General features: G+C 51.7%; 1 protein-coding gene across 1 annotated transcript in view; it reads right to left on the bottom strand.

Annotated features, from left to right (window-relative positions):
- SLCO2A1 (solute carrier organic anion transporter family member 2A1) overlaps nt 1-26,277 on the bottom strand; it is an 83,491-nt gene that overhangs the window by 2,396 nt on the left and 54,818 nt on the right. The window contains exons 4-13 of the mRNA XM_043474372.1: nt 19,129-19,356; nt 18,001-18,099; nt 16,049-16,185; nt 13,800-13,878; nt 13,131-13,295; nt 11,467-11,656; nt 9,677-9,842; nt 6,988-7,151; nt 2,971-3,035; nt 438-561 (exon numbers count right to left, since the gene is read on the bottom strand). Coding sequence (XP_043330307.1) covers nt 438-561; nt 2,971-3,035; nt 6,988-7,151; nt 9,677-9,842; nt 11,467-11,656; nt 13,131-13,295; nt 13,800-13,878; nt 16,049-16,185; nt 18,001-18,099; nt 19,129-19,356 — 1,417 coding nt within the window. The remainder of the gene's footprint in view (nt 1-437; nt 562-2,970; nt 3,036-6,987; nt 7,152-9,676; nt 9,843-11,466; nt 11,657-13,130; nt 13,296-13,799; nt 13,879-16,048; nt 16,186-18,000; nt 18,100-19,128; nt 19,357-26,277) is intronic.

Below are 26,277 nucleotides of genomic sequence, written 5' to 3'. Positions count from 1 at the left end.
GACGAGGCAGCAGGTGAGGTGGCTGAAAGGGTGCAGAGCTCAGCGGTGCTGCAGCTGGGCTTGGTCCCACCTGCCCTTGGTCTCTTCCAGGAGCTGTGATGGGCCACCCCTTTCTGAGCAATAGGAGGCTGGCCTGGCATCATCGTTCCACAGCCATGAGCTCTCCCTTTAACAACCCTGTTTGTGATGCTGTCCCTCTCGACGGCCAGCGGGGCCTGAGGACGGGCAGCAGGACACATCAGAGCAGCCTCCAGGTCTGGTTACTTGGATGGCTTTCTGTGAGCCTTGACTTGCTGGTCAGTGGTGGCCCCCACTCCTGCCCATGGCAAGCTCCCCTCCGGCTCTCCCTCGCAGGCCTGAGAGCCTCACAGTTGCCACTGGAGTGATGACTGCCCTTTGCTCGGGCCTGGGGCCTGGCGCATCGTGCAGGCTCTCACCTGTTCCGGAGAGCGTCGTTGTCATAGTAGGCACAGGCCCCTCGCCTCCCCGAGCACTTCGAGCTCCACAGGATGCAGGAGTAGTCGATGGTGAGGCCGTAGAGGGCTGGAGACGGCAGCCAGGCTAGCATCAGCAGGAAGAGAGTTCAGAGAGCTCAGGTCACTTGGAGCTGTCAGCAGAGGTGCCAGGGCAGGGTGGGGAGCCAGGTGCCCGGGGCCCCTACACAGCTCACAGGCACGAGAACATCTCTGTCCCACCCCTGGGAACCACAGTGACTTTGGAAAGCAACCAGCTTTCCATGAAGCCTGAATTACTCTTTCACTGGAGGCTCAGAAGAGAAGAGGAACCTGAGCCATCCTTCCAGGACAGTGAGCTGCAGGTGTCCCCTTGTACCAGCTCAGACAGGTACCAGAGTTCCCATGCTTGGGATTGCTGGGCTCACTGGGTGGCAGGAGGCTCTTGAGGACACCAACTCCTCAGGCCCTCAGGGCAGCCTGGAGACAGGCGGGTGCCCTTATTTTAATGGGGAGGAAGGTGGGCTCGGCTGGCTCACCTTTGCATAGCCAAGCAGGGTCAGGGCTGGACTAGGAACCCTAGTTCTCAGAGGTTCGAATCTCACATTCTTCCACAATGGCAAGCTGCCCTTAGATAGCAAGCACCACCCCCAGGCCCCAAACACCCTGGCTGTTCAGAGCCTCTGCCCCAAAGCTGAGGCCGTGCCCTATGGCTGCTGAATAGTCAGGTCAGTCCTGCATCCTTAGCTACAGGTCTAGACAGGGGAGGGCTTGGCCAGATCCACACCCAGGTCAGGCCACCCCATTCTCAGAACCACTGAGAACAGCCTCCCAGACTCTGTTTAGGGCCCTGTGAGAAGCTGCTCCTGGAGGAAAGAAACAGGCAATCTTCTGCTTGTGGCTCTGCTCTGAAGTGGGGACCTTTAAGAACCAGCCAATAAAATAAAATGTTTAAGGTGTGGGGAAAAAAAAAAAAAAGAACAAGCCTCTCTATCAGACCTGCTCGCTCCCAAATCTCCAGGTGAATGGGGGATGGAAACCACAAGGAATGACCTTCCTAAATGATGTTCCCTAAATAGAAATGAAGTCCAGAAAGTTTTTCAACTAAGTTTCAGTGGGTAATTTGAAGCTGGCCAAGTCCTTTTTTCTACCCAGGTTGGAATTGCATTCTTGGGGGATGAATGGATCCCTCCAGCCTGCGATTTCTATCTGTGGTCTCACATTGAGTTATCTGAGCTCAAATGAAAAAAAAAAAGGCAGCAGGTGCTTTGAGCACAGGAGGGGCTGTTTTCACAGTGGAAGAAGCAGGGCGGGGTGCTCCAGAGCTTATCCTAGCTGCTGTTGAGCTGGGTGGAACATAAGCTTTCCTTCCCAGTGGAGGTTTCAGAGCAAGTTGTAAATGATCAGTTATAAATGGAAAGGCCTTGTGCTGACAACGGTGCCTCTGCCATCAGGGCAGGGTGGCCCTGGTGCTTCGTGTCCACGGTGCTTGTAACATAGGCCAGAGGAGCAGAGTCTGAAGAGGGGGCGTTAGGAGCAAGTGGCCAGAGACCAAGAAATTCCGCTGAAGACACTGGTTCACTCCTCCTTATCCCACACTCAGCTTTGGTAGGAGAGGGTCCCCGGTGGTTGGGCCCAGGAGAGACATCACCCACACACCCCAGGGTGATCATCGAAGCTGCTACAGAGTGAAGTTTTGCAGCCAGACTCCCAAATAATAGTGCACCGCAGCCTCCGCAGGGATTTCAGCATTCAAGGTCAGAAAGTGCACTGTGATGCCAACTGAAGTCTCTCCACTGAAGTCAGCATATTCCCCACTGCAGTGGGCACCCCCGGGGCCTTAATAAATCCCTCCTCAATCCCTTTACTTCGTGTACCTGTCACTGCAAGAGTCTCCATACAGGTGCCTTGTGTTTAATTCAGTGCCTGGAGGCATCCAGAGGGCACAGTCCAGCATGAGCAGTCTGGGAAAGGACCCACAGTGTCCCCACACCTGGGGCGAGCTGGGTGTAAGCAGATGCCTGCAGGCCGCGCGATCCCAGCCAGTCCGATCGCTGTGCACAATGCCCTTCCTCCTTGGGCTCTGACTGCTTTTGCGGGGTTTGCCAGCAGAGGGCCCCCCTTTGCTGAATAGAGGTAGGAGGAGTGGATTTTGTAAAATGGAAGGGAAGCCAGGGCTGGGCTCTGCCGGAATGTGAGGTTTTGTTCCTACAGTGAACTCTTGGAGAGAGAGAAAAAAAATACCTACACTCTGTTCTATTAGGCATTCTCAGCTGTGTCCACTTTTCCTTCTTCTTACAGTTTCGTTTGGAATTAATGCCATAGATGGAAACTTTCCTAACCTCAAGTGATGCGGAAAAAGTCCATATGGGATTTGGCATTTGCTGTTGTGCTTATTATGTACAGCTTCTTATGACAGAGATGAGATGGGGCTTTTCCCCTCCCCACCCCACACCCCACAGCCCTCTGATTTCCCTTAATCTGGGGCCACCAGGAAGGGGGCGGCTCTGACACTTACCCAGCAGACGCATCAGCAAGAACTGTACTCCGATGGCGAAGGACTTTTCCTCCTGGTTCACCACACTGAAAAGGTAAACAGGAAATCAGCAAGGGGAGGACTCAGGGCTGCGCCTTCCCTCTGTTGATGCAGCCAGCCTCAGGGCGCATCAGACCTGCCCTCACGAGGCCTCCCTGGGTTCACCTGGGCCCTCTGCTCCTATTGTTCCTCTTGGCGGTTCTCAAAGCGTGATCATTGCATCAACAGCATCAGCATCCCCTGGGAACTTACTAGAAATGCAGATTCTCAGGTCACACCTCAGATGAAGATGCAGACACTCTGGGGTGAGGCCCTGCACTCTGTATTGTAAGAAAACCTCCAGAGATTCTGTGCACACTCAGGTTTGAGAACCACCGGTCTCTATGATTTTCAGGGCTGCCCAGAGCTCCCTTCAGGAGGCAGAGGACAGAGCATCGTGGAACCAGAGGATACTGAAGGATACTGAAGTGCAGCACGCCAGGCCTCCCTGTCCATCACCAACTCCCGGAGTCCACCCAAACCCATGTCCATCGAGTCGATGATGCTATCCAACCATCTCATCCTCTGTCGTCGCCTTCTCCTCCTGCCCTCAATCTTTCCCAGCATCAGGGTCTTTTCAAATGAGTCAGTTCTTCACATCAGGTGGCCAAAGTATTGGAGTTTCAGCTTCAGCATCAGTCCTTCCAATGAACACCCAGGACTGATCTCCTTTAGGATGGACTGGTTGGATCTCATTGCAGTCCAAGGGACTCTTAAGAGTCTTCTCCAACACCACAGTTCAAAAGCATCAATTCTTCAGTGCTTAGCTTTCTTTACAGTTCAACTCTTACATCCATACATGACCACTGGAAAAACCATAGCCTTGACTAGATGGACCTTTGTTGGCAAAGTAATGTCTCTGCTTTTTAATATGCTGTCTAGGTTGATCATAACTTTCCTTCCAAGGAGCAAGCGTCTTTTAATTTCACGGCTGCAATCACCATCTGCAGTGATTTTGGAGCCCAGAAAAATAAAGTCAGCCACTGTTTCCACTCTTTCCCCATCGATTTGCCATGAAGTGATGGGACCAGATGCCATGATCTTCTTTTCTGAATGTTGAGCTTTAAGCCAACTTTTTCACTCTTCTCTTTCACTTTCATCAAGAGGCTCTTTAGTTCTTCTTCACTTTCTGCCATAAGGGCGGTGTCATCTGCATATCTGAGGTTACTGATATTTCTCCTGGCAATCTTGATTCCAGCTTGTGCTTCAGCCCCAAATTAACACTGACTCTCTGACCTCTGTCTTGTGATACATTTTTGGCACATCTTCACCCTCAGCCTGTATTTCCATGCCTGGTTGAGGGCCATGAGTGATACAAATAAGGTTTTGGTCACCTACAACATTGGCTTTAAACCTCACCTTCTTTTCACTACATAGCATCCATTCTTTCATCTTTCCCAGGGGAATTTATTTCAAAATTATTTTGGGATACTGGGGCCTCTTCTTCAATTTCACTCCAGCTTGTGACCAAACTTGGAAGGGAGAGTTTTTGTTTTTTTTTTTTAAATCCCACCCTGGGGTTCAAATGGTGCTTTCCCTTCACTGCTTCCTCTCCCTGAGGCTTGGCAGTCCTCTGGGAGGCAATCTGACAGCAATGCCCTTCTCCGATGCTCAGGGGCTTCCCTATGAAATTTCCTTATTCTATTCCCTCTCCTCATCATGGCCACCCACATACCTTTCTCAGGATTATTGGGTCCACTGTGGTCCATCTGACCTGGAGTGCAAGAAGGGAACCACACACAGGAGCCTTGAGTGAAAGCATGGGTACTTGGAATGCACAGATGCAGGATGGTAGAGGAGACGGTGATGACAGTGTTGACACAAGCAACCTGCTCTGAGCACCGCACACATTCTTGTGGAGGATGCTAAGAATGCAAGGGCCTGACCGTGTGCTTCCTGGGCCATTTCCCAAGGGTGTGGTTGCAGTGAACAGACTTAAGGCATGAGGTAAAATTTTCTAGACCAGCTGCAGGCTTGGTTTATAGAAGCGGTGGCTCTCCCAAGCTCAGTGCTCCTCAGGGGTGACCTACACCCACTGCAGGTGACACATATGCCTGAAGGCCTACACATCACCCAGTAGGACATGGGGGTCACAAATAAATGATGCAACATGAGCTTCACATTGCTTGCTGTCCTGTGAGCAACAAAGTCCTTTGCCTTTGACCTAGGAGTCTCCCGGCTTCTGCCAGTATCCTTATGAAACAGTAACAGAAACAGGAGCTTGGTAGTTTGCAAGCTAATGTGTAAATAGGATAAAATCCCAGACCCCTCAACTCCTAGTCATCTGGGGAATAAGAAGCTGTTGATAAGAATAGTAGTAATAATTTGGTGGTAATAATTTTTCCAGTTGTCATGTATGGGTGTGAGAGTTGGACTATAAAGAAAGCTGAGCACTGAAGAATTGATGCTTTTGAACTGTGGTGCTGGAGAAGACTCTTGAGAGTCCCTTGGACAGCAAGGAGATCCAACCAGTCCATCCTAAAGGAAAGCAGCCCTGAATATGCATTGGAAGGATTGATGCTGAAGCTGAAACTCCAATACTTTGGCCACATGACATGAAGAACTGACTCATTGGAAAAGACCCTGATGCTGGGAGGGATTACGGGCAGGAGGAGAAGGGGATGACAGAGGATGAGATGGTTGGATGGCATCATCGACTCGATGGACATGGGTTTGGGTGGACTCCGAGAGTTGGTGATGGACAGGGAGGCCTGGTGTGCTGCAATTCATGGGGTTGCAGGGAGTCGAACACGACTGAGTGACTGAACTGAACTGAATAACTTGGTTAATAGTGATAATGAACCATTATGCAGAGCAAAGCAGTTTACCATACAACCCTCACATGAATCCTTTGAGGTCAATGTCATTAATGCCCTTTCATTCATGAGGAAGGGCTTCCCAGGTGATACAGTGGTAAAGAATCTGCCTGCCAATGCAGGAGACACAGAGACATGGGTTTGATCCTTGAGTGGGGAAGATCCCATGGAGTAGGAAGTGGCAACCCACTCCAGACTCTTCCCTGGACGGAAGAACCTGGCAGGCTATGTCCATGGGGTTGCAGAGCTGGACACGACTGAGTGACTAAGCACACACATACATGAGAAAATTGAGACTTGGTGAACTTGGCAACACCGAAACACATTTAGCCAGTTTATGGTAGAGCTAGGCCTTTGACCCTGGACCGGGTCTTCCAAATCCTGTTTTTCCATCTCTGTTGCCAGACAGATAAGGACAGGAGGGAGGTAGGCAGAGGGTAAGTTATGCCAACTTGGTTGAAACCTTGTTTTCTCCTTTGCAGAGGGTGAGGTGAATGGAAGGTCATTCCATGTCAGCACCTCAGGGGCACCTTGGTGTCACTGTAACAGGACACCTCGGCCTTGGCCGCCGCCTGTCCTGCCCTCCCTTCTGACCTGGCTCCTAGGACACGGGGCTTTTCTCCTTGTCATCCTTTCCACATTTCCTTACTCTGTCTCTGGAACTTTCCTCGTTTTCCTTCTCTGATTTTATGCCTCCAACTGAATTCTCCTCCCTCCTCTCAGTTCTTTTGAGAGTTAAAGATAGGTGAATCTACAGGTGTGGAGCCAGCGTGGAGCCTGGCAGCCTGGAAGGGTCACGTGGCTCAGCCGGCAGGCTCCGCCTCCTCTCCAGGCTCCGCCTCCCCTCCAGGCTCCGCCTCCCCTCCAGGCTCCGCCTCCTCTCCAGGCCCCGCCTCCTCTCCAGGCTCCTCCCTCCTCATGCAGGATGGAGAGGCAGGGATACCCACCCAGTGAGGCTGCAGCGTGGGACTCCGCACGGGCTGGCACCAAAGCCCTGGCACTGGCGCACTAGTATTATCTCCCTGTATCACCCCAAGAACATCTCATGTCCGAGGACTCGGAGGACCGGGAGAGGGAGGAGAGCTGAGAAGGGGGCAGCTGGACGCTAAGTGAGCGGAGCATTGGGAAGGAGAGGCGCACTCACCGCAGCACCATCATGTAGAGCGGGTTGTGTGAGATGCAGGCTATGAGCGCCACGAAGGAGATGAGGAAGGTGGTCGGGAGCAGGAAGTGGGCGCAGGAGATGGGACACGGGCCTGTCTTCACTGAAGCAGATCCCCCGTTGATGCAGTTGCAGTTCAAGTAGATCTTGGAAGGAGACGGAGGGGAACAGGGGAAACCTGCTGTTATTATTTCCATTCCACACACTTTAAATGCCTGCTCCAACGGTCACCCCTCTGCCCTCCCTGGGGACCTGGTGATGCTAGATGCAGAGACTGGAGAGGAGACGAGGTGGGGATTTCAGGTGCCCCAGGGATCTCGCATCTGATCACTGGGCAACAAATAGTGTTCGTTTCACCAAAACCAGTCGTCCAGTGTGCGCTGGACTCCTCCGGCAGTTACACCGCGTGGGGATCTGCAGGATCCCACTGCCAGCTACGGTCCACCAGTTGCGGACCTGGGGTTGGGAGGGCCCTCCTCTGGGCCAGGCCACCCTCTGCCGAGCAGTAGTGGTTTTCTGAGTTTTGTTTTTGCTGTTGTGTGTTTATTGCAGGGACATTAAAGGAAGATAAAAATAGGAGGAGATGCCAGTGGGAATGGGCTTCCCAGGCAGTTCAGCTGGTAAAGAATCTGCCTGCAGTTTGGGAGACCTAGGTTCAATCCCTGGGTTGGGAAGATCCCCTGGAGGAGGGGATGGCTACCCACTCAGTATTCTTGCCTGGAGAATCCCCATGGACAGAGAAGCCTGGCAGGCTACAGTCCATGAGGTCGCACAGAGCCGGACACAACTGAGCGACTAAGCGCAGTGCAGCACAGCACCAGTGGGAACACAGTGAAATCCAGTGACCTTTCTGCCTGAGATAAATTCCTCCTGCCTCTAAAGGTCTCCGTCTCAAGTCTATAAATCCATACAGCTCAACATGGTTGTACAGCTCACCTCGGTGGACCCTGTCTGTGTCAGATGGCTTCATCTTCCCTCTCACGTCGTCTGATGGACCAGCCTATGGTCCAACTGCTCCAAGTGGCAAAGCCGTTAGAGGGCAGAGATTGGAACTAATGAACTGGTATGTTTCCTTCTACCAAGGATCGGAACTATGAACCTTCTTTGCTTGGGCTGCTGGGAAGCTCATAATTAAGTTGTATACAATGTTGCTGCTTCCTTCCTCAGTCTGGATTTTTTACACATACTTTCCCTTATAATTGGCTATTTTTTTCTTGATATTCTGCTAATGGATTTTGGTCTTGATGTGCTTGTGCTGTTATTGGAAACTTGTCAAGATTATTTCTGGAGGTAGATGAGTCAGAGGTAAGTAAAGATAAGAAAACCACAGAAGCCACCACAGGCTCCCCCTCAAAAAGAAGGCAGCTGAGAAAGCATCTTGTCCAAACTCTTGGTCCTTGCACTTCCTGAGAACCGCGCTCCTCTGCCAACAAAGGAGGCCATGGAAGCAGCCTTGCCTGTCTTCTCATGGAAGATGGCTAGCCTTGCCCATGCCCTCCACACAGGCTTAAAGGAACAGGCTGCATCCTCTCCTTAGGGAGCTGCATAGACTTCCCAGCTCTTAGGATAAAGAATGTCCAAGTCTGAAGCCTGAGCCCTGCCTGCTCCCAGGCCTTGCTGGGTATGACCCTCCTCCACACTCTGTGCCAGCCCTAGCCTTCTCGCTCTTCCCATTTGCCAGATCATTCACACCCTTGGGCCTTGCACTTGCATTTGCTTCACTCCCGGGTTTTCATAGTGTTTTCTTCCTCTGCTGGTTCAGTTCTAATGTCACCTCCTCCAGCAGGTCCCTAGATATTCTCTGTCTCATTAAGTCTCTTCGTAGCATGGGTTACCTTCTAAAAACACTCTTGTGCCTTTATTTGATGAATACAAGTTCATGAGGGCCAGGACATGGGCTGATGTGTTCCCCACTGAATCCTTAGCACCCACGTACGTGTCTGGTGTTCACTAGGTGTTTGCTGAATAACCGCACAGACGACTGGAGTTGGTTTGCTGCTGTCTGATCTGGGGAGGCAGGGAGCACTCTGAGGGCTGGCCAGGACCTTGCCAAGTGAGCACCGTGAATGTGAGCTGTGTGAGTGGGAGGCTGTGACCGGGAAACACCTGATCTTGCACAGACGTGCCCCGGGCTAGGGCAGCCCCATGGGTTCTAGTCCCAGATCTGCCCCTGAATAGCCACCGCCTTCAAGCCAGTTGTGTGGCCATAGCTGAGAGTGTCCAGAAGGGTTGAACCAAATGGCCTCCATCACCACTTCCGGCTCTAACCTTCCAGGTCCACATCACAGAGGCCCTCTGCCCTCGATCTACATGGGCCTGTCCATATGGCTTTGCAACACAACCAGATTGCAGGACACTGATGTGTCCAATAAGGACCCATCAGGGTGAGACTGGCAGGCTTCAGCGGAAGGAGTGCTCTGACTTGTTTCTGTTTTGAGCATTGTTAGGCTTAAGGAATGTGAATTCGTTGGACATCGGCCAGTCTTTAATTGACTTTGGGCTGTAAGCATCTGATCATGACCCTAGGGAACAGGAGGTGGAGAAAAGGTGGGTGTGGCCCAGAGGCCAGGATGCTGGGAATGAGTGGGGTGGAGCCCTGCCCATCCCAAGTGGAGGAGCAGGCTGTCAGAGCACACACTCAGGGGAGACCCGGGGCCCCTCCGGCCCTTACCGCTTGCTTGAGAGCTATAGAGCTGAAGTTGACTTCTCTGCAGCCAGCGTGGCAAGGGGAGAGGTATTCAACCCCATCGTCTCCACAGACCGGGTGGAAGACAGAATCTGGGCACGAGCAGTCCCGGCGGCAGGAGAGAGGTTGTGGACGTATAGAACTTGATGTGCTGCCAGCAAAACAGGAAATGGGAATCAAACAAAGCAGGACCAAAGGAAAATGTCGCCACTCCAGCCCAGCATGACTTCCCCGCCTGGTTAGCATGCTTGTGTCTCTGTTTGTCTTGGGCCAGCGCCACCCAGAGATCTGAATCATGTCTACTAGAGCCAAGGGTCAACTTGGCTGGTGTTCATGGCACCTCTGCTGTTTCTGCCAGTAGGAGCCCAAACCTACCAACTAGTCATTGGGAATGCTTAGTTGGCAAATCCCCCACTGCAGAAGGGGTCGAGACGAACAATCTGCCAGGACTCTGATGAGAGAGAAGGCAGATGCTATGGGAAAGTCACAGGTGATATTTCCCTTCCTTTCTCTTTCATCTGGGCTCGGGCTGAGGCCCCTTGAGGTCATCGAGGGTCTCAATGGCTCCTGTCTCTGGGTCTATGTAGCCATCGCCCAGGTTAATGCATCCCCCTGAGCTTTAACCCAGGGATTTCACAGGTTGATCGCACCAATCTCTCCACCCTCCATATCCAATATTCATGATCTCCTCTGAGAAGGGTGGGGGTTAGGGGCTGATAAACCACAGTTCAGAACTTAGCTAAAATAATTATTCTAGTGCTGGTTAACAGTAATGGGGCATCTCTCATGCTCCAGGCACTCTGGCTTAGGGCTTTTCATGCCCTGACATCACAGTAAATGTTCTGATAATGATGCTCCCTTTGTGGATGAGAAACCTGAAGTAACTTTCCCCAACTAGGAAAGAGAAGTGCCAGACCTAGGACCTGGTCTGATGACAAAGCCCTGTGCTAAACACCCAGTGAAAGCATTCTTGGCCTCTCTCAGCCACAGCCAGAAGACCAGTACAAACTGGGAGTGGGCCAGAGTGGGGCGAGGGGCAGTTCCATCCTGAGTAACACTCCCCTCCTTCGTACCCTCTGGAGACAGGAGAGGTCCTTTCACAGAGAAAGATAAAGCACCAAAACTGAAAAGTATGCTCTCTTCCAGTATTGCAACCTCACTGGGCAAAATCTAAAAGAAGAGGTGTTGAAATGTGGCTCTGAGGAAAAAAGCGAAAAAGCACATCCCCTCCTTGGCTTCAAAGCCCTTCCTGAACATGAAGCCAAACTTAGAACTTAAAACCATGTTGCTTTATGCAAACCGACAGGTATCCTTTACCTGCCCTCTTCCTCACCTGCCCTAATTTTTCAGTCTGCCATCACTTTCATTGTTCTTCTCCAAATCTTTTCAAGTCTCCATCTCTCATCTTTCCTCAGCAGTTCAATAAGACTCTGTAATTCTAGCTGGTAAAGAGCAGATGCTAAACATAGCTATTTCCTGGTTCCTGAGGCTCACAGCACTACAGATTCTTCTTGAAACCAAACAAATTAGTTTCTGGTGCTTCTTAAAAAACAGAACCCTAATCCTGATTGCTAGTGGCCCACTAGCACTCTCTGATTTCTTCTCATAATTGAGCACACTACGATCTGATTTTCTCAGTTGCCACATACAAGATCAGATCAACAAGGGAAAAGGAAAGAGGACAGTTGAAGAAGCAGAAAGAGAGATGTGGCAGCCCCTCCATGTTCTGGCCTCAGCAAAGAGTATTTCCTCACCCTCACCGCCCCCCCCCATACCTGGGGAAGTTGACCTCTGCCACGAGTGGGGTGGAGCAGCCCATGAAGAACAGAGGGGCACAGAGGATCATGGAGATGATGATGATGGTGGCAGCCACACGGGGAATGGTTTGCAGAGAGAAAACACAGCGCTTCATGAGGATCCCTCCAAGCAGCATCCCCAAAGCCGCAGCAGGGAGGTTCACAGCACCTACAGACAGAGAGAAGCTGGTCTGGGCGCACAGGCCTTGGAGTGCTATGTGGACCACCGAGAAGGGGGCATGGCTTCTGAAGGGACATTCGATATGTTTAATTGCAACAGTAATAGATGACATTAATTGAGCATTTACTGTTTGCCAGGCATACTGACAGAGTTTTCTTGACACGGAGGATTGCCCTGTCTGTGCAAAGAATAAAGAAAGAAGTGGGACCCTTACAACCAGAGAGATGTGGGTTGAATATGCATTTATTAGACAGTGAAAGTGTTAGTTCCTCAGTCATGTCCAACTCTTTGCGACCCCATGGCCTGTAGCCCACCAGGCTCCTCTGTCCATGGGATTCTCCAGGCAAGAAGACTGGAGTGGGTTGCCATTCCCTTCTCCAGTGGATCTTCCTTACCCAGGGATAGAAGCCGTGCCTCCTGCATTGCAGGCATATTCTTTATAGTCTGAATCACCAGGGAAACCTAAATAACTCTGTGCGTGCATAGTTGCATCCAATTCTTTGTGATCCTGTGGACTGTAGGCAGGCTCCTCTGTCCATAATATTCTCCAGGCAATAGCACTGGAGTGGGTTGCCATGCCCTCCTCCAGGGGGTCTTCTGGACCCAGGAATTGAACCCGAGTCTCCTGCACCTCTTGCATTGCAGGCAGATTCTTTACCCACTGAGCCACCTGGAAAGCCCTTATTAAGGCTTTCATTATCTGGCCCTTTATTGCACTGTAACTACATGGGGTTAGCAAGGCACTGATGGTGCTTCCTGTTTGATGTGCTAGTCAGAGGCCAAAGGCTAGAAGGGTGAAGTCACAGCCAAGAGCCACACAGGAGGTCAGGGGTCATGCCCTGACCACCCTGCCACATCCACATGGTCAAGTTCACAAGTGAATTGGCACCCGTCATTCCCTTGGGTACTTGGTGGGACCACATCAGTATTTTGCAACCTCAGCTGCCAAAAAACACAGGTGCTGGATGCTGGCCCCCCCTGCCAGAGAGTCTGCTTTCACTGCTCGAGGGTGGGGCCTGGGCATCTGTATTTCTTAAAGCTCTCCTGGGGAGCCTAAAGTGTAGGGGCTTGAGAGTCACTGGGCCCCACAGTCCTTATCCAGGTGAATATCTTCAAGCCCTTGGAGAAGAAAAACACCCAGCGGCATCTTGCCTAGCCCCCAGTTCAATCCGCGCTCTTTCCTCTCTTGTCCCTGATGATGTCAGGGCCTTTGGGAGATGGTCAGGCTTTCAGCCCCTCTGACAGGGAGGAAGCAGCCCCCAACCTCCAGCCACTCCTGCCCAGAATGATAGGGGCCCAATAAATCTGCCAAGAACATTCTGGATTGCCAACCAGGAAAAATGCCCTGAAAATCCTTTCTCCTGGGCAAGAACCCTCTGGCTCCTGCCCTTGTCGGGTCTGGTGGCGCTCCTCCCTGGATGAACAGGGGGAAGGCCCGGCTGCAGCAGCCCTGGGGACTCACCGATGAGGAAGTTGGCATAGGCCGCGGAGGCGCCGTACTGCTTCTCCAGGAACTTGTTGAGGAAGGTAGAGAGGCCGGCGATGACGGAGGAGAAGGTACACTGGGCCAGGACCACCAGCATGAAGAGTGGGTTCATCAGGAGCTTCAGGAAGATGCGGGGGAACCCTGTGGACAGACTGCTGTCAGGGCTGCGCCTCCAGGCAGTGGTCAGCGGGGTCCGCGAGCCTGACCGCTGCCCATCCTGCCCCCCAGGCAGCTCCCCTCTCTTCCTCCAGACAGAAACCCAGGCCCCAAGCTGCTCAGTGGCCAGCTGGGGGCACACAGCCACTCAGGATCCACTCAACATGCTCATGGACTAAATAAAATGAGGACAGGCCTGGAAGAAATCAGGTGGCAGGTGATTACACAGGATGGCCACATCCATGTGAAGGGAAGAGAGAGGAGAAGATGGGCCAGACCATGAGGGCGGGGCTGCCTCTGCCTGATTTTGGGTCTCCTGCTCTCTGCAAAGCAGCAGTCAGCAGGGCTCTTGGCAGAACCTCTCGTGAAGGGATGGGCCAGTGTTGCTCTTACTGCCCCTCACCACACCCAATCCCACATGGGCCAGGTGACCCTAGACCACCCCCACCCCAAGCCAGCCCACCCAGGACTGCGGGGTCACTCAGTTACTTTTAATGAAATCCACCAGGGAGCTTCTTGACTTGGCCTCTTCCATCTTCCTTGCTTCATCCATCACAGAATGAGTCCTCTGAAGGCAGCAAAGGGGGTGAGTGTTAACGGCTTCCTTGAGTGTTAACAGGTTCCTTACAGCCATCTTTCCCAGGCCCTTGATCCTTCTGGTCTTAGTGGCTCGTGGAAGGGCGGTGCTCAGCCACCCTGGAAGTGTGTGGAAGGGTGTCCAAAGCAGTCACCACATGCATGTCAATGAGCCCGGTGCTTTGGCCACTGGCCAGAATGCATCCACGCTAGGGCCTCCCAGATATGATTTCATATCTGTGCACATTATTTCATGTCTAACTGTTGGCTGATGCCAAAAGGCATCTGAGTGAACGTCAGCCTTTGTCTGTCTGTCATGGCTACACTTCTTCTTTGTCCTCAGGTTCCAGGGGCTACGGGCCTCGGGGACACTCTGGTCTACAATGACCTCTGTTCCCAGCTCTCTCTTTCAGTCTCCTCTGTGGAGTCCCTTCTTTCTTTGGGGCCCAAAGTTGGAGCCTGTGCAAGGCTCTGACCTGGCTCTTAGCCTGCACCTTCTGTGCAAACCCCCTCAGTGAACCCACCTTCCACTTCTGAACTTGTCAGCTGCAGCCCGAGGCCCAGCTCTGAACCACTAAACAGATGCAAGGACCCGAGCTCAGACACTGTTAGGATCCCCCAGCAGACTCCTCGCCAGGTGCAGGCACTTCCATTTAAAAGCGGACCCCATGCTTTCTCCACGGTGGGCCCCGTGCCCAGCGTTCTGCATACATTGTCCCATTCCTCACAACCTCCTCCTGAGATAGGTACTCTTATCTCCAGTACTTTAATATTTATTTTTATTTACTTATTTGGCTGTGCCAGGTCTTAGTTGCGGCATGTCGAATCTTAGTCCCTAGACCAGGAATCATTGAGAGCACAGATTCTTAGTCATGGGACCACCAGGGAAGTCTCTATCTCCAGTATTTTAAAGTAGAGGAAACTTAGGAGCAAGAAAACTTGCCTAGGATCTCTCAGCTAGTTTAGAAGTAGCAGAGCTAGATTCAGACTCAGGTTTGTCCGACTCCAGCATCACGATGATGTGCTGCCTGGCTTTGAAATTCTTCTTCAAGACAAGTTGAGGCCCTTCTATCCCTGCCCCTCCCCATTGGCCGGGCCTAGATTTCACCCAGTCTCACACACCTTTTTGCAGAACATCCAGCTCAGCCTCTGGCTCTAAGTCTTGGCACAAACTTTAGCCGCTCACGGTTAAGTCCTTCTGAGCAACCCCTCCACGGACATCTATACTGCCCTGTCTCAGTTGCCTGGCAGCCACGGCCCTGGTCCTCAGCTGTATCATCTCTACACTGGCCTCATCACATCTCCAGCCTTCATTCCTTCCCGACTCCCCAACCACAACCTCACGTAGTTGTCACCCAAGTGGGCGCCAGTCACTTAGAACTTCATGAGATCAGAACAAGTTTCAGATCCTTCAGCCTAATGTCAAGGCTTCTCCCCACTGTTTTCCAATCTCATCCTTCCCTGATTTCTTTCCCCAACAGATATGACTGGAAAATGCATGCAGGTCAGTCTGCTCAAAGTATGCTCCACTCTCTGCCCAATCTCACACTCTTCAGCACTAGGAATTTCTCTTTTACTCAGTCCTCTAGGATTAGACATGACCAGCCCTATTACATGCAAAAGTCAACTGCTCCAGGTCCCATATTCAGTTTTTATTGACTCTTAATTCTTTATTTCACTTTAAATAACTCAGAACTTCCCAAGACTATATTCCCTGGAACCCTCCTAATCCCTGAGATGCTACCAGGGTGAGGGAACACTGATGAAATCCCATCTTTGGGAAATTCACAAGCACGCTCACCTTTCAAAGCCTCTGAGAAGTCCTACATCATGAAACTTGATTAGATTTCACCCAGAATTAACTTACTGAAACTTCTCAGCTTTATTAGCTACCCCTCCATACCTCCTGGTGGCTCAGATGGTAAAGAATCTGCCTGCAATGTGGGAGACCCAGGTTCGATCCCTGAGTCAGGAAGAGCCCCTGGAGAAGGAAATGGCAAACCACTCCAGTATTCTTGCCTGGAAAATTCCATGGGCAGAGGAGCCTGGCAGGCTGTAGTCCATGGGGTCGCAAAGAGTCAGACATGACTAAATGACTAACACAATACCTCCTTTTAGGAAACTCTTATAATAAGTAGAATTATGGGTTCTCAGACGCTTACCTCTATTCCTGTGGGTATCGCTCGAGGAAAGAAAAAGAAGGGGCAAGAGGTGACAACCAAGCAGGCTGAGGAAATGAGCAGGCCCAGCCACCAGGCTCCTATCCATCGGGGGTCTCCAGGGCTCAAGTTAACAGAAGCTGAAGAGAAAGCACAGGACACAGGTATTTGTTGGATGAATGCACGATCTCACTTTACTCATCAAGGGAACTAGCACCTTGGTCAAGACAGCATCCTCTCTCTCTTCCCAGAGAACAGAGGCCTGTGGGAGGATCAGCGAGGTTAACTGTGCCCTGCAGGCACCATTTCATCGGCCAGTTTCAAACCCATGTATTTGTGGTTTCCAAACCCACACTCTTAATAACGGAATGCTCTGCCTCCCACTTTTGTTAACCCCTAAAAAAGGAGGCCTCACAATCCCTAGAAACTCAAAAAACCACCAGGAAGAGAGTAGGCTCTTGGGTAAGGAGATGCTTTCTCCTGTGCAGTCTCCCATCCACGCCCAGGGGTCTGCTGTTTGTAAGTAAAGAATCTACATGGGCATGCAGCGAGGGAGAAGGGGGAGAACACTGTCCCGGATACTGTCCCTGGTGGACTGGGAGCTCAGGTGCTAGTCTCTTTGGGTAATGAAGAGCTAGGACCCAGCTCAGGAAGTGCCAGCTTTGGCCTTTGATTTGAAGTACAGGTGGATGACACTGAGCAGGTGACCTTGTGGTCTGACAGTCCCAAGGTCAGGAGTCTGTGGTGTCTGGCAGCATGATTGCCCACATTCTTTGTGAGACAGGCAGGCTCTGATCTGAGTGCCAGGCACTGGGCTGGGGATGTTATTTCTGAGGGTCTGGCAGACCTGCCTTCCAGCCACATCAGGCCCGCGGGAATTTACATACCACCCACACACTCCCCATGCATTGCCCGTCTTGACTTTGTCCAGATGGTTCCCTCCACCTGGGAAGGCCTCTGCCACCACCAGCTGTGGGATTTCCACCCACATGGGATGCAGACACGCATCATCTCCCTGGGAAGCCCTCCCTCATCACCTCACGCAGAAGCACTTTTCTGGCCTTGGAACTGCCAAAGCACTTTGCCTGTCCCTCTCTTACTGTGCTGGCCCTCTCTGCCTTGCGGGAGGCTGGGGGTGTCAGGCAGCCTTACAACAGCCATATGCCCTTGTAGGATCCATCCTGGGGTTGGTTCCCTGAATGGTTAACTCAGTACATGTGCTCTTGTCTGTGGATTGTATTTTCTCATGCTGAGATACAGAGAGGCTTAATCCATATCATTTTGTTAATAGCTCACTTCTGTCAACCTCAATATGTATCAGCCATTTTTAAACATCACAGCAACTTTATTTCACTATCATTAGCCCCATTTTACAGATGAGGAGCTGAGGCATAGGAAGATGAAGGTTTGTGCCCAAGATCAGTAGAGGTGGTAGAATTCAGCCAGTAGAGGTGGAACCAGGATTAGACACAGGTTCCCTGCTGTGTCCACATGGTTAAACTCTGTTACACTCTTCTGGGTGGGAGTCATAATCCATCTGTATATTTCACATACTGCTTCTTCCTTTCCCTCAAAGAAGTCTTCTCAAAAATTTTTAAACAATCAAAACCATCTTAGAATCAAAGAATTATAGAGTTATTTTTAACACCACGACCTCAAAAGGCAGCTGTGATGGCAACACCCGAGGCCCTGCCCAGGTCTCAAGGTTTCCCACTGCAGAAAGTATGTTTTCTTAGGGAAGAAAGTGTGTTTTCTTCAGCGGCAAGCCCTGCTCCATCATTCAGCCTGGCCCTGGAGGGAGGAGGCATATGCTGTCTTGCTCTCCACTATCTGAGGCCGGCTGACGACTGCAGGTGGGAGGGAGGGAATGGGGGGCAAGGGAGCCATAAGCATTTAAAGTTCAGCTTCATCCTTGCCCTGACTGGCTGGGGGCTATGGTCCTGGCACATACTCACCTGTGTCCACCCTGCCGTAGTCTACAAAGATCTGCAGCATGACCGAGCCCAGCAGGTACCCGAAAGCTGGTCCAAACACAGCGATGGCAAATAGGATGGCTGGAGAGGGGAGAGAGAAAGGATGCTGAGGGGGTGAGCGGACTGAGGGTGGCACCCAGGCTCTTTCCCTCACTCGGGGGCTCCCAAGACATTCCCCAGTCTATCCCCTGGCCCTGACAAGTCCACACCTGTGGCATTTCCCACAGACAAGGCCAGAGCCACCTGAGACCCTGGAATGTGCGGAACCCAAGCAGATTCTCCTCTGGCTAGATGCCAGAGCAATCTGCTTGCTGGGAGAGAAGCGGCCTCCTGGGCATTTACAGATGAAGGCCCAGGCGTGGGTTGGGGGCAAGGCTCCTTGCGGGTATGATGTGACAGCAATGGTGGGAGCTTGTGGGCCACAGGGCCTCTGGGTGTGGCCTGTCTGGTCTGGGCCCTGAGGATGCTCAGTGCAGCTTGTTCTAAGGGAAGAATTGGGTCATCTGCTATCTATTTTGCTATCTACTTGGGCTTCCCTGGTGGCTCAGACGGTAAAGCGTCTGTCTGCAGTGCAGGAAACCAGGGTTCAATCCCTGGGTTGGGAAGATCCCCTGGAGAAGGAAATGGCAGCCCACTCCAGTATTCTTGCCTAGAAAATCCCATGGATGGAGGAGCCTGGTAGGCTACAGTCCATGGGGTCACAAAAAGTTGGACACAACTGAACAATGTCACTTTCACTTTATCTATTTTGCATGTTTTTCTATGAGGCCAACTTGGCCTATGGATGGCTCAGAAGACACGTGTGCTGGCCGGTGCCTGATCTGGAAAGCAGTGGTACTGCTCTTGACCAGTACCTTGACCAGGTACTTGACCACATACTGCTGGTCAAGGAGCTGCCCTTTTCCTGGCCCGGGACCAAGGGGTCATGCAGATCCCCTCGGGGACTCCCACGGCCCCAGCGCACAGAGACTGTGGGCCCCGTCCCAACTGGGGAGAAGCTGGGGCCTGGGCTGGGACTCCAGGTGTGTCAGATCCCCAAACCTCTGTATGCCCTGGCTGTGCCATGTGAGGACCCGCCCCCACCCCAAGCCCTCTTCAAGCCCGACTCACAGATGTACAGGGGTGAGTTGTTGGGCTCCGAGAAGTCGTCCACATAAGAGATCCCAAATGGCTGGATGGGTACCGTGCCGATGCCTGCCAGTAGCTGGGCCATCACCATCAGGCCCCACATGCTACTGGTCTCCTTCCGAGAGTCCTGGGGGCTGCCGTGGCACTTGCTGGGGGTTAGGCCCTGCGAGGGTTTCTGACAGAGCTCGGTCTGGGGGTGGCTGCTGTTCCCTGCAACGAGAGAGCACACGCCCGTCACCCCCACCCTGGTGTCCTGCTGCAGCCTCTAAACCCGGCCTTTCTCCCAGGCCTTCTTGGAATGGCTCTAGAAACAAAGGTGAGGAGGGGAGAGGCGGGCTCCCTGCTCTAGGGGGACTTAGCCCTCATCGGGTGGGAGAGGCATCTTCCTCTTCTGGGGGACCATTCTTTCTCCTCTCTGGGTACAGGCAGGGGAGTGGGGTTAGTAACAGGAAGCTTTTGCCCTGGAGGCAAGGCCACCCAGTGGGGAAACAGGGAGCCAAGATCAACATCCAGGCTTGTGGGCCTTCAGCGACCCTGTGGGCAGCCTCAGGCTTCAGGCCCCCAAGGTGTGTTTTCTCTTTAGCAGGACAGAAGTCATTCTGTCCCACAAAAGACAGTGTCACCTCCAGCCTGGAAGGCTCCCGGGGGCCATGACTCCCAGAATTCTCCCTCTTGGATAAGCCACACATTGGGTCACACTAGGGAGCCCTACTGCCACAGGCCTTGAACGTGCTACCCAGTCTGGCCAAGGATCAAGAATTTGGGATGCTAAAGGGACTGTGACACCCTCTGGTTCAAACCTCCTGTTACAGGTAAAGGGTGAGGCTGCACCCACAAGAGGAGCCAGGCTGCACCTACTGTGAGGGCCCCAGAGGCCCCAGTGTGGCCTGTGGGCACCAGTGCCCGTGGCTTTGGGGACCTGGCCAGGCTGGCCTGCCGTTCCCATGCCGCTGTTTCCAATTTGTTTAGCTGTTTAGCCCACGCTAAACAGACAGCACTGCCAGCTCTCCAAGGCCTTGAGGGCTCCTTTCCATGAGATGCCTTCTTTCCCAGCCTTGAAGAGGCCAGTGGAAACCACTAACATCCCTGATCCTGCTCCATGGGGTTCAGTTTCACTCTCATTTGTGGTCCTTGCAGAGAGGACAGAGCTCTGAGCTGGGTGGACCTCAGAGTCCCGTGGAGAGGAAACATGAGGGCTATGCATAAGATCTGTCCATCATCCTCAACTCTGGCTGCTCTGGGTGGCGGGGCTGGGGAGGGGTCTGCCCTCCTCATCTCATCATCCCCTCCTCTTCACCAGACACACATGCTTCATCCAACCAGGCCTCCCCATCTCCCTTCCTCTTCACTGGTGTTTGTGTTGAATACGTGTGAAAACTGCTGGCCTGGGGGTTTCCTCATCAGTCAGGGAGGCGTGTCTCAGTAAAAGCAAAGGGGGCCAAGATGTCATCTGGTCAAGGTCGTCCAGACCTGACAGTAGCTGCGTGCAAGGAAGTTCGTGCACCCAGGCCAGCGCCCAGCACCAGACTTTGGTTAGTGTTCCTCCATCCCACCCATCATCCCGCCTTTCAGCGCAGGGTATGGGGTTCGGATAGAGCGGTCCAACCACAAGGGTAAGTGGGAGACAGACTCTTAGAGTGGGGATGTAGCTTTGCTGACATGGGAAGGAAGCTATAACATCTTGTCGATTCAAAAAATACCTAGTAGTTTGGAGAAGAATATGAGCCCTAGTTTATAAAACTTATGTGATCTGATTGAATATGCAGAGAAAAACTGGAAGACCATGGCTGTCCCAGGGTGATGGGATTGTGGCATCTTTGCGTGTGTGTGTGTTTGCCTCGGTGTACTTTCTAATTTTTCCATAAGGAACACATGATGCTTTTGAAATAAAGCAACAGTAAAAACTTTTAAATTAAAAATATTTCTCATAAAAAATATATAGCCAAAATTTAACAATCATTCCCACTTCTTATTTCTTGGTTCCAGAGCTGTTGCCCTGGGCCTGCAGAGGTATGCATCACACCAGGGCCAAGTTTCTCTGACACCCATCTTCCCCGATGCCTCTCCTTGGTGGAGTGCTGGGCTTTTCTCTGACTTACATGCTCTACTGTAGAGACCCAAATTCCAGCGCCAGAATTTTTAAACTTTCATTTACTGCACAAGCAGACACTGCCAAGGCTGTGACGTACTTTGTGTCCTGCTTAGAGGTTACTGGCCCATCAAAGTGGCTGCTTTGGGGCAGAGCTGGCATTTGAGCCCATGTGTGCCTGATTCAAAGTCCTTAATGAAATCAAGTCTGAAGTGGCAGCTCTGAAAAGATCCAACACAGGTTTTGCAGGGATGGGGGAGGGCAGGTCTGGGGTGATTCCTCTGCTCCTCCCTAGTTACATTCAAGCACATGAGCCCTCTGATCTCTGTAGGTGGCTGGGAACCTCCTCCCAGATAGAGGTATCCTGGGAAGGGCTGGCTGCTGGGAGTTCTGCTGAAATCAGAGGCAAAGAGACAAAACAAGCAGAGTATAAAGAGTGAAGAAATTGGTTTTGGTGAAATTAGCCAAACACAGAAAGACAAATACTGTATGATCGCTCCTATACATGGAATCTAAACTAGTCAAATACATAGAAGCAGAGAGCAGAAGGGTTGCCACGGACCAGGGGAAGGGGAAATGGGGAGGTGATGGTGACGAGTATGAAGTTTCAGTTCTGTCAGAGAAGTTCTAGAGATCTGCTAGATGGCATAGTGCCTGTAAATAACAATACCACACTGGAGACTCAACATTTACTTACAGGGTAGATCTTAGGTGTTCTTAACACACACACACAATAATAATAATAATTATTAAAGGAAACTTGGGACATGATGGATATGCTTTGACAGTGGTGACAATTTCATGGGTGTATACTTAAACTCATTAAGTTTTATATATTAATATGTTCAGCATTTTACATGTCAGTCACATCTCAATAAAGGCTTTTTTTTAAAGAGAGAAAAATTGGTTTTAGCCCTAGGTAGCTGTGTGATCTTAAGCAAGTTTCTGACCCTCTCTGAGCTTCCATTTCCCTTTAGGCAGAGACCATAATGTGGCTAGATAGGGAGAGCTCCTGTGGTCACTAAAGGGCTAGAAGGCAATAGTTCCAGAAGAGAACAGGCATGAAAAGTCAGACCCGCTGGTCAGCGTGGCTGACGGCTGTGCTGGCCCCCTTGTAGGAAGGCTGGTATGACCCAGCAGTGCTGCAAGGCCCGACTCCCACTTTAGTCTGGAAGCACAATCTGTGAAATGTTCCTGCTGAGAAGGAGGAAAACCCTTCACTGTGCTCAGGAACCCTGTCACCAACACTGCCCCATGTCCAGCACTCAGAACCAGAGGTGCGGTGCTGGCAGACTTATGCCCGCCCCCAGGAGGAGGCCCCGCTGGCCGTGGACAGGCAAGACCCATAGATGTTGGAATGGCTGGATTGGAGGCCTGGGAGCTGGGTCCTAGTCCTGAGTCTGACTCCCTACTTCTGTGACCTTGACTTTGAAAGACCTCAGAGGATTCCAGGGAAGGGGCCATGCGCCGCAGAGGGTGAGTGGCTGTTGGTGACCTCACTGCTCTCTCTGGGCCCTCAATGTGGCAGCCACCGAGACCCCCCAGCTGATGAGCATTTACACACGGTGGGCTGTGCTAGTCTTTAGAAAAAGACCCCACTACCCTTCTCAAGACCATTTGGACAGGTTCAGAAATGAGGCCAGAGCAGGCCGCCTGACCTGGGCCACCTTCTAACCCAACTGGCCAGGTGCAGCTGTGTGGTCATTCAGTCAGTACACACGCCCTGCTCACCTCCCTCTGCCAATTTTGAGCTGACGCATGTCTGAAGGACTGATAAATAAAAAAGCTGCCGCCAAGTTCTCAAATGGGCATTTGTTCTCAGAAGATTCAAATGAATTTCAAGCAGATTTTGTACGAGGAAATGGGCAAAGTTTGGAGTTCCCTAAATCCATGGGCTGTTGCCACTTGCAAATGTGCTTGCCTAAGCTGCCTGTCCCTGCCTAGGTGTGACAAAAGCTCCCTCTCAATGTTGTCTTATCAGCTATGGGGTGGCAGGACCAGGCCTCCCTTGTGTGCTGGGTGGCAAATGACCACACTGGGAAAGAGGTGCAAAGCATTGCCCCCCTGCTGCCAGTGCAGCCACCGAAGGACCACACCCAGGCCTGTCAACTTCAGTGGACGATGCCTGCCTCACTCTTGGTTGTTCAGTTACTTGGTCAAGAGTGACTGGGGGCAGGCCCTCTGCTGGGATGACCGAGACAAGCCCAGGAGCTCACTGAAATAAGCCTGACACTAAAGTACAAATATTGCATGATTCCATTTACATGAGGACCCTAGAATAGGTAAATTCACAGAGACAGAAAGCAGAATGGTGGTTGCCAGGCAGGGGCTGAGAGGAGGAGGAAGAGGGAGTTAGTATTTAAGGAATACAGTTTCCAAAGATGCAAACGTTCTGGAGATGGATGGTAAGAATGGTTGTACAATAGCATGAAAGTGTTTAATGCCCTGAACTGGACACATTAAAATGGCAAATTTTATGTTATGTATAGTTTACCACAATGAAGAAATACAGCCTGGTATCCACTGAGTTGGGCTCCCAGGTAGCACTAGCGGCAAAGAACCCACCTGCCAATGCAAGAGAAGTAAGAGATGTGGGTTTGATCCCTGGGTCGGGAATATTCCCTGGAGGAGGGCACAGCAACCCACTCCAGTATTCTTGCCTGAAGAATCCCAGGGACAGAGGAGCCTGGCAGGCTACAGTCCATGGGGTCACAATGAGTCGGACAAGACTGAGGCAACTAGCGTGCACACACACATCCACTGAGTTGGGAAGGAAAGTGTACCAGAGAGCATGCCACCCAGTCTTGCTGGGGAGAGGGTTTGGGAAGGATTCCTGGAGGACATGGGCTCTACACTGAGAAGACTCAGTAGGAAGAGACAGAAGGGAAGAGCGCAGAGGTTTAGTGGGGTCAGTGTGCAGACACCACTACGGTGAGGCCTGGCCAGCCCTGGAGGGCTGCTGTGTCCCATGAAGGGGCCTGGATTACATCCTAATGAGAACCCAGAGGGTCATGATCATGAAGGTGAGATTAACCTGTGTTCATGACCTATGTGTAAATAGCGGAATCGACCCAGCCAAGAGCTACCTGGATGGTAAAACAGGTGAGGCTGCGTGCTACATGAGAGGCAGGCAGGGGTTGCTGGTCCAATCCACGGCTGTGAGCACAGGATTGCCCAGCCCTGGGTGGGTGTGCGGCAGATACACAAGGCCAGGCTGGTTGTGTGGGAGCAGGAGCCCGAGAAGGGCCAGAGAATAAGTGCTTCTTTTAAGAGTTCTTGTTCTTAATTTTGCTGATTCTTACTATTTGACTAAAGTCATATTTATTAGAACATTGTTGCTGGCAAAATTATTTTTCTGTGAGCCATTAAACAGTGATCAAAGCTCACAAAAATGTTGACTGGCTTATTAAGCCTTTACATGGCATGTTGCATGGTGCACCAAGGCCACAAAATTCCTCATGAAATTCCACCTAATGAAGTGTCCAGTAGGCAAAATTCTCTGGGGATCTTTTAACTGTTTTACATTAACTTTTAGAATGTTAGATTACCTGTCAGAAACTGCCTTTATTAAACATGCACATTTTCAAAAATAATCAACTGGCCCCAGTTAAATCCAAGTCCACTGAGTTCCTCTTGGACTCTTCTGCACTCCAAATTGATTCAAGGTCTCCCAACAAACTTTCTTTTCCTTATTCCAGCCCTAAATGGGGCCACCCCACCCTGACCAGGCTCTGACACAGGTGAAAGGGAACGAGAAGTTCCTCTACCTGGGAGCACCACCCTCAGGAAGGGAAGTGGCAGCTGTCTGTCCCGGGGGCAGGGTGCCCTGGACCCAGGTAGAGCAGGGTGTGGTGGTGGGTGAGACCACTGCTTCCTGGCTTATTGTGCAGAAGGTGTTTGCATCAGAGACAGAATGTGGGCCTCCCAAGAACCCATGCCTGGGCCTCCCTGCAGTGGGCAGCCATGGCCAGCTCACTCTGGTGAGGACAGTCTTCTAGAAGTTAGAACCTTAGGCTCTTCTCTTAAAAGGAAGACAGTGATGGAATGAAGACCTTGTATTAGGACCCTTTGGCAGAACTGGGGGGCTCAACTTTCTGCAGCCCATCCCCTCCTCCTCCCTGGAATGAATTCAGGAGCTCAGCCCATGTAAAGAAGAAAGAGCAGCCTCTCTCCGTTTCTCAGGCATTCCAGCAAAGGCCGGGCACCCAGTCCTCTCCACTGACTTATAGAACCTCACTGCCCTCCTTCTCCTCCAACCTGCCCACCATCAGATCCTGTGATAAGGTCAGAGAAAAGCCCGCCAATTCCAGTCACAGTCTCAGGGGCTGCCTGCCTCCACCTTGTGGGGCCTGGGAAAGGGAAGGAGGGAGGTGTATTCATTAGCTGATTGTCAGTCTGTTTCCCATCTTCCCTGAGGCCCACTTCTGGAAGGCTCAAGCTTATCAGAGCACATTCTTCTTCCCACAAGACACCAGAGATCTAGCTGTGCCAGTTATCACAGGGCTGCGAGATGCTGACTAGAAATAGGCCGGGACCTTTCCCCTCCTTCAGCTACCCCCGTACCAGCCCAGCTGCATGCCAGTCAACCCTTTGACTCATCCCACAATTTACATACACAGAATTTCAGCTCTAATTTCTGAACGCCTCCTCCAGTTTGGAAAGATGGGACGTGGTAGCAGGAAGGGCTACCTTCCTGGAGCAGGCCCCACAGAGATTGGCGGATCTGGGCAGAGCAAAGTCTAGCCTCTTCACTGTTCAAGGACACACAGTCGAGGTGTGGCCAGGCTGAGGTGGTAGGCTATCAAGGGTCTAAATAAGGGTCTCTGCACAAAAATCCAGCACTGGGGCTGTGAGAGGATGCTAGAAGTGTTGAGCAAACACAGGAAGGCCGTGGCAGGAGTGGGCTTTCCTTTGACTAATCTTTCTTGTCATTCTAGTAGAGGAAAGAGAGAATTCTGCCAGGAAACAGGAGGGGAGCACCTTGAGAGCTACCCATTACCTCCCCACCCAGAAGGGGGCACTGTGCGTGGGTGAGTAGGGCC

This window comes from Cervus canadensis, chromosome 7 (genome assembly GCF_019320065.1).
Source record: "Cervus canadensis isolate Bull #8, Minnesota chromosome 7, ASM1932006v1, whole genome shotgun sequence".
NCBI classification, from domain to species: Eukaryota; Metazoa; Chordata; class Mammalia; order Artiodactyla; family Cervidae; genus Cervus; species Cervus canadensis.
Note: the sequence above shows the minus strand (reverse complement) of the source record. Positions and strands in the feature narration are given on the sequence as shown.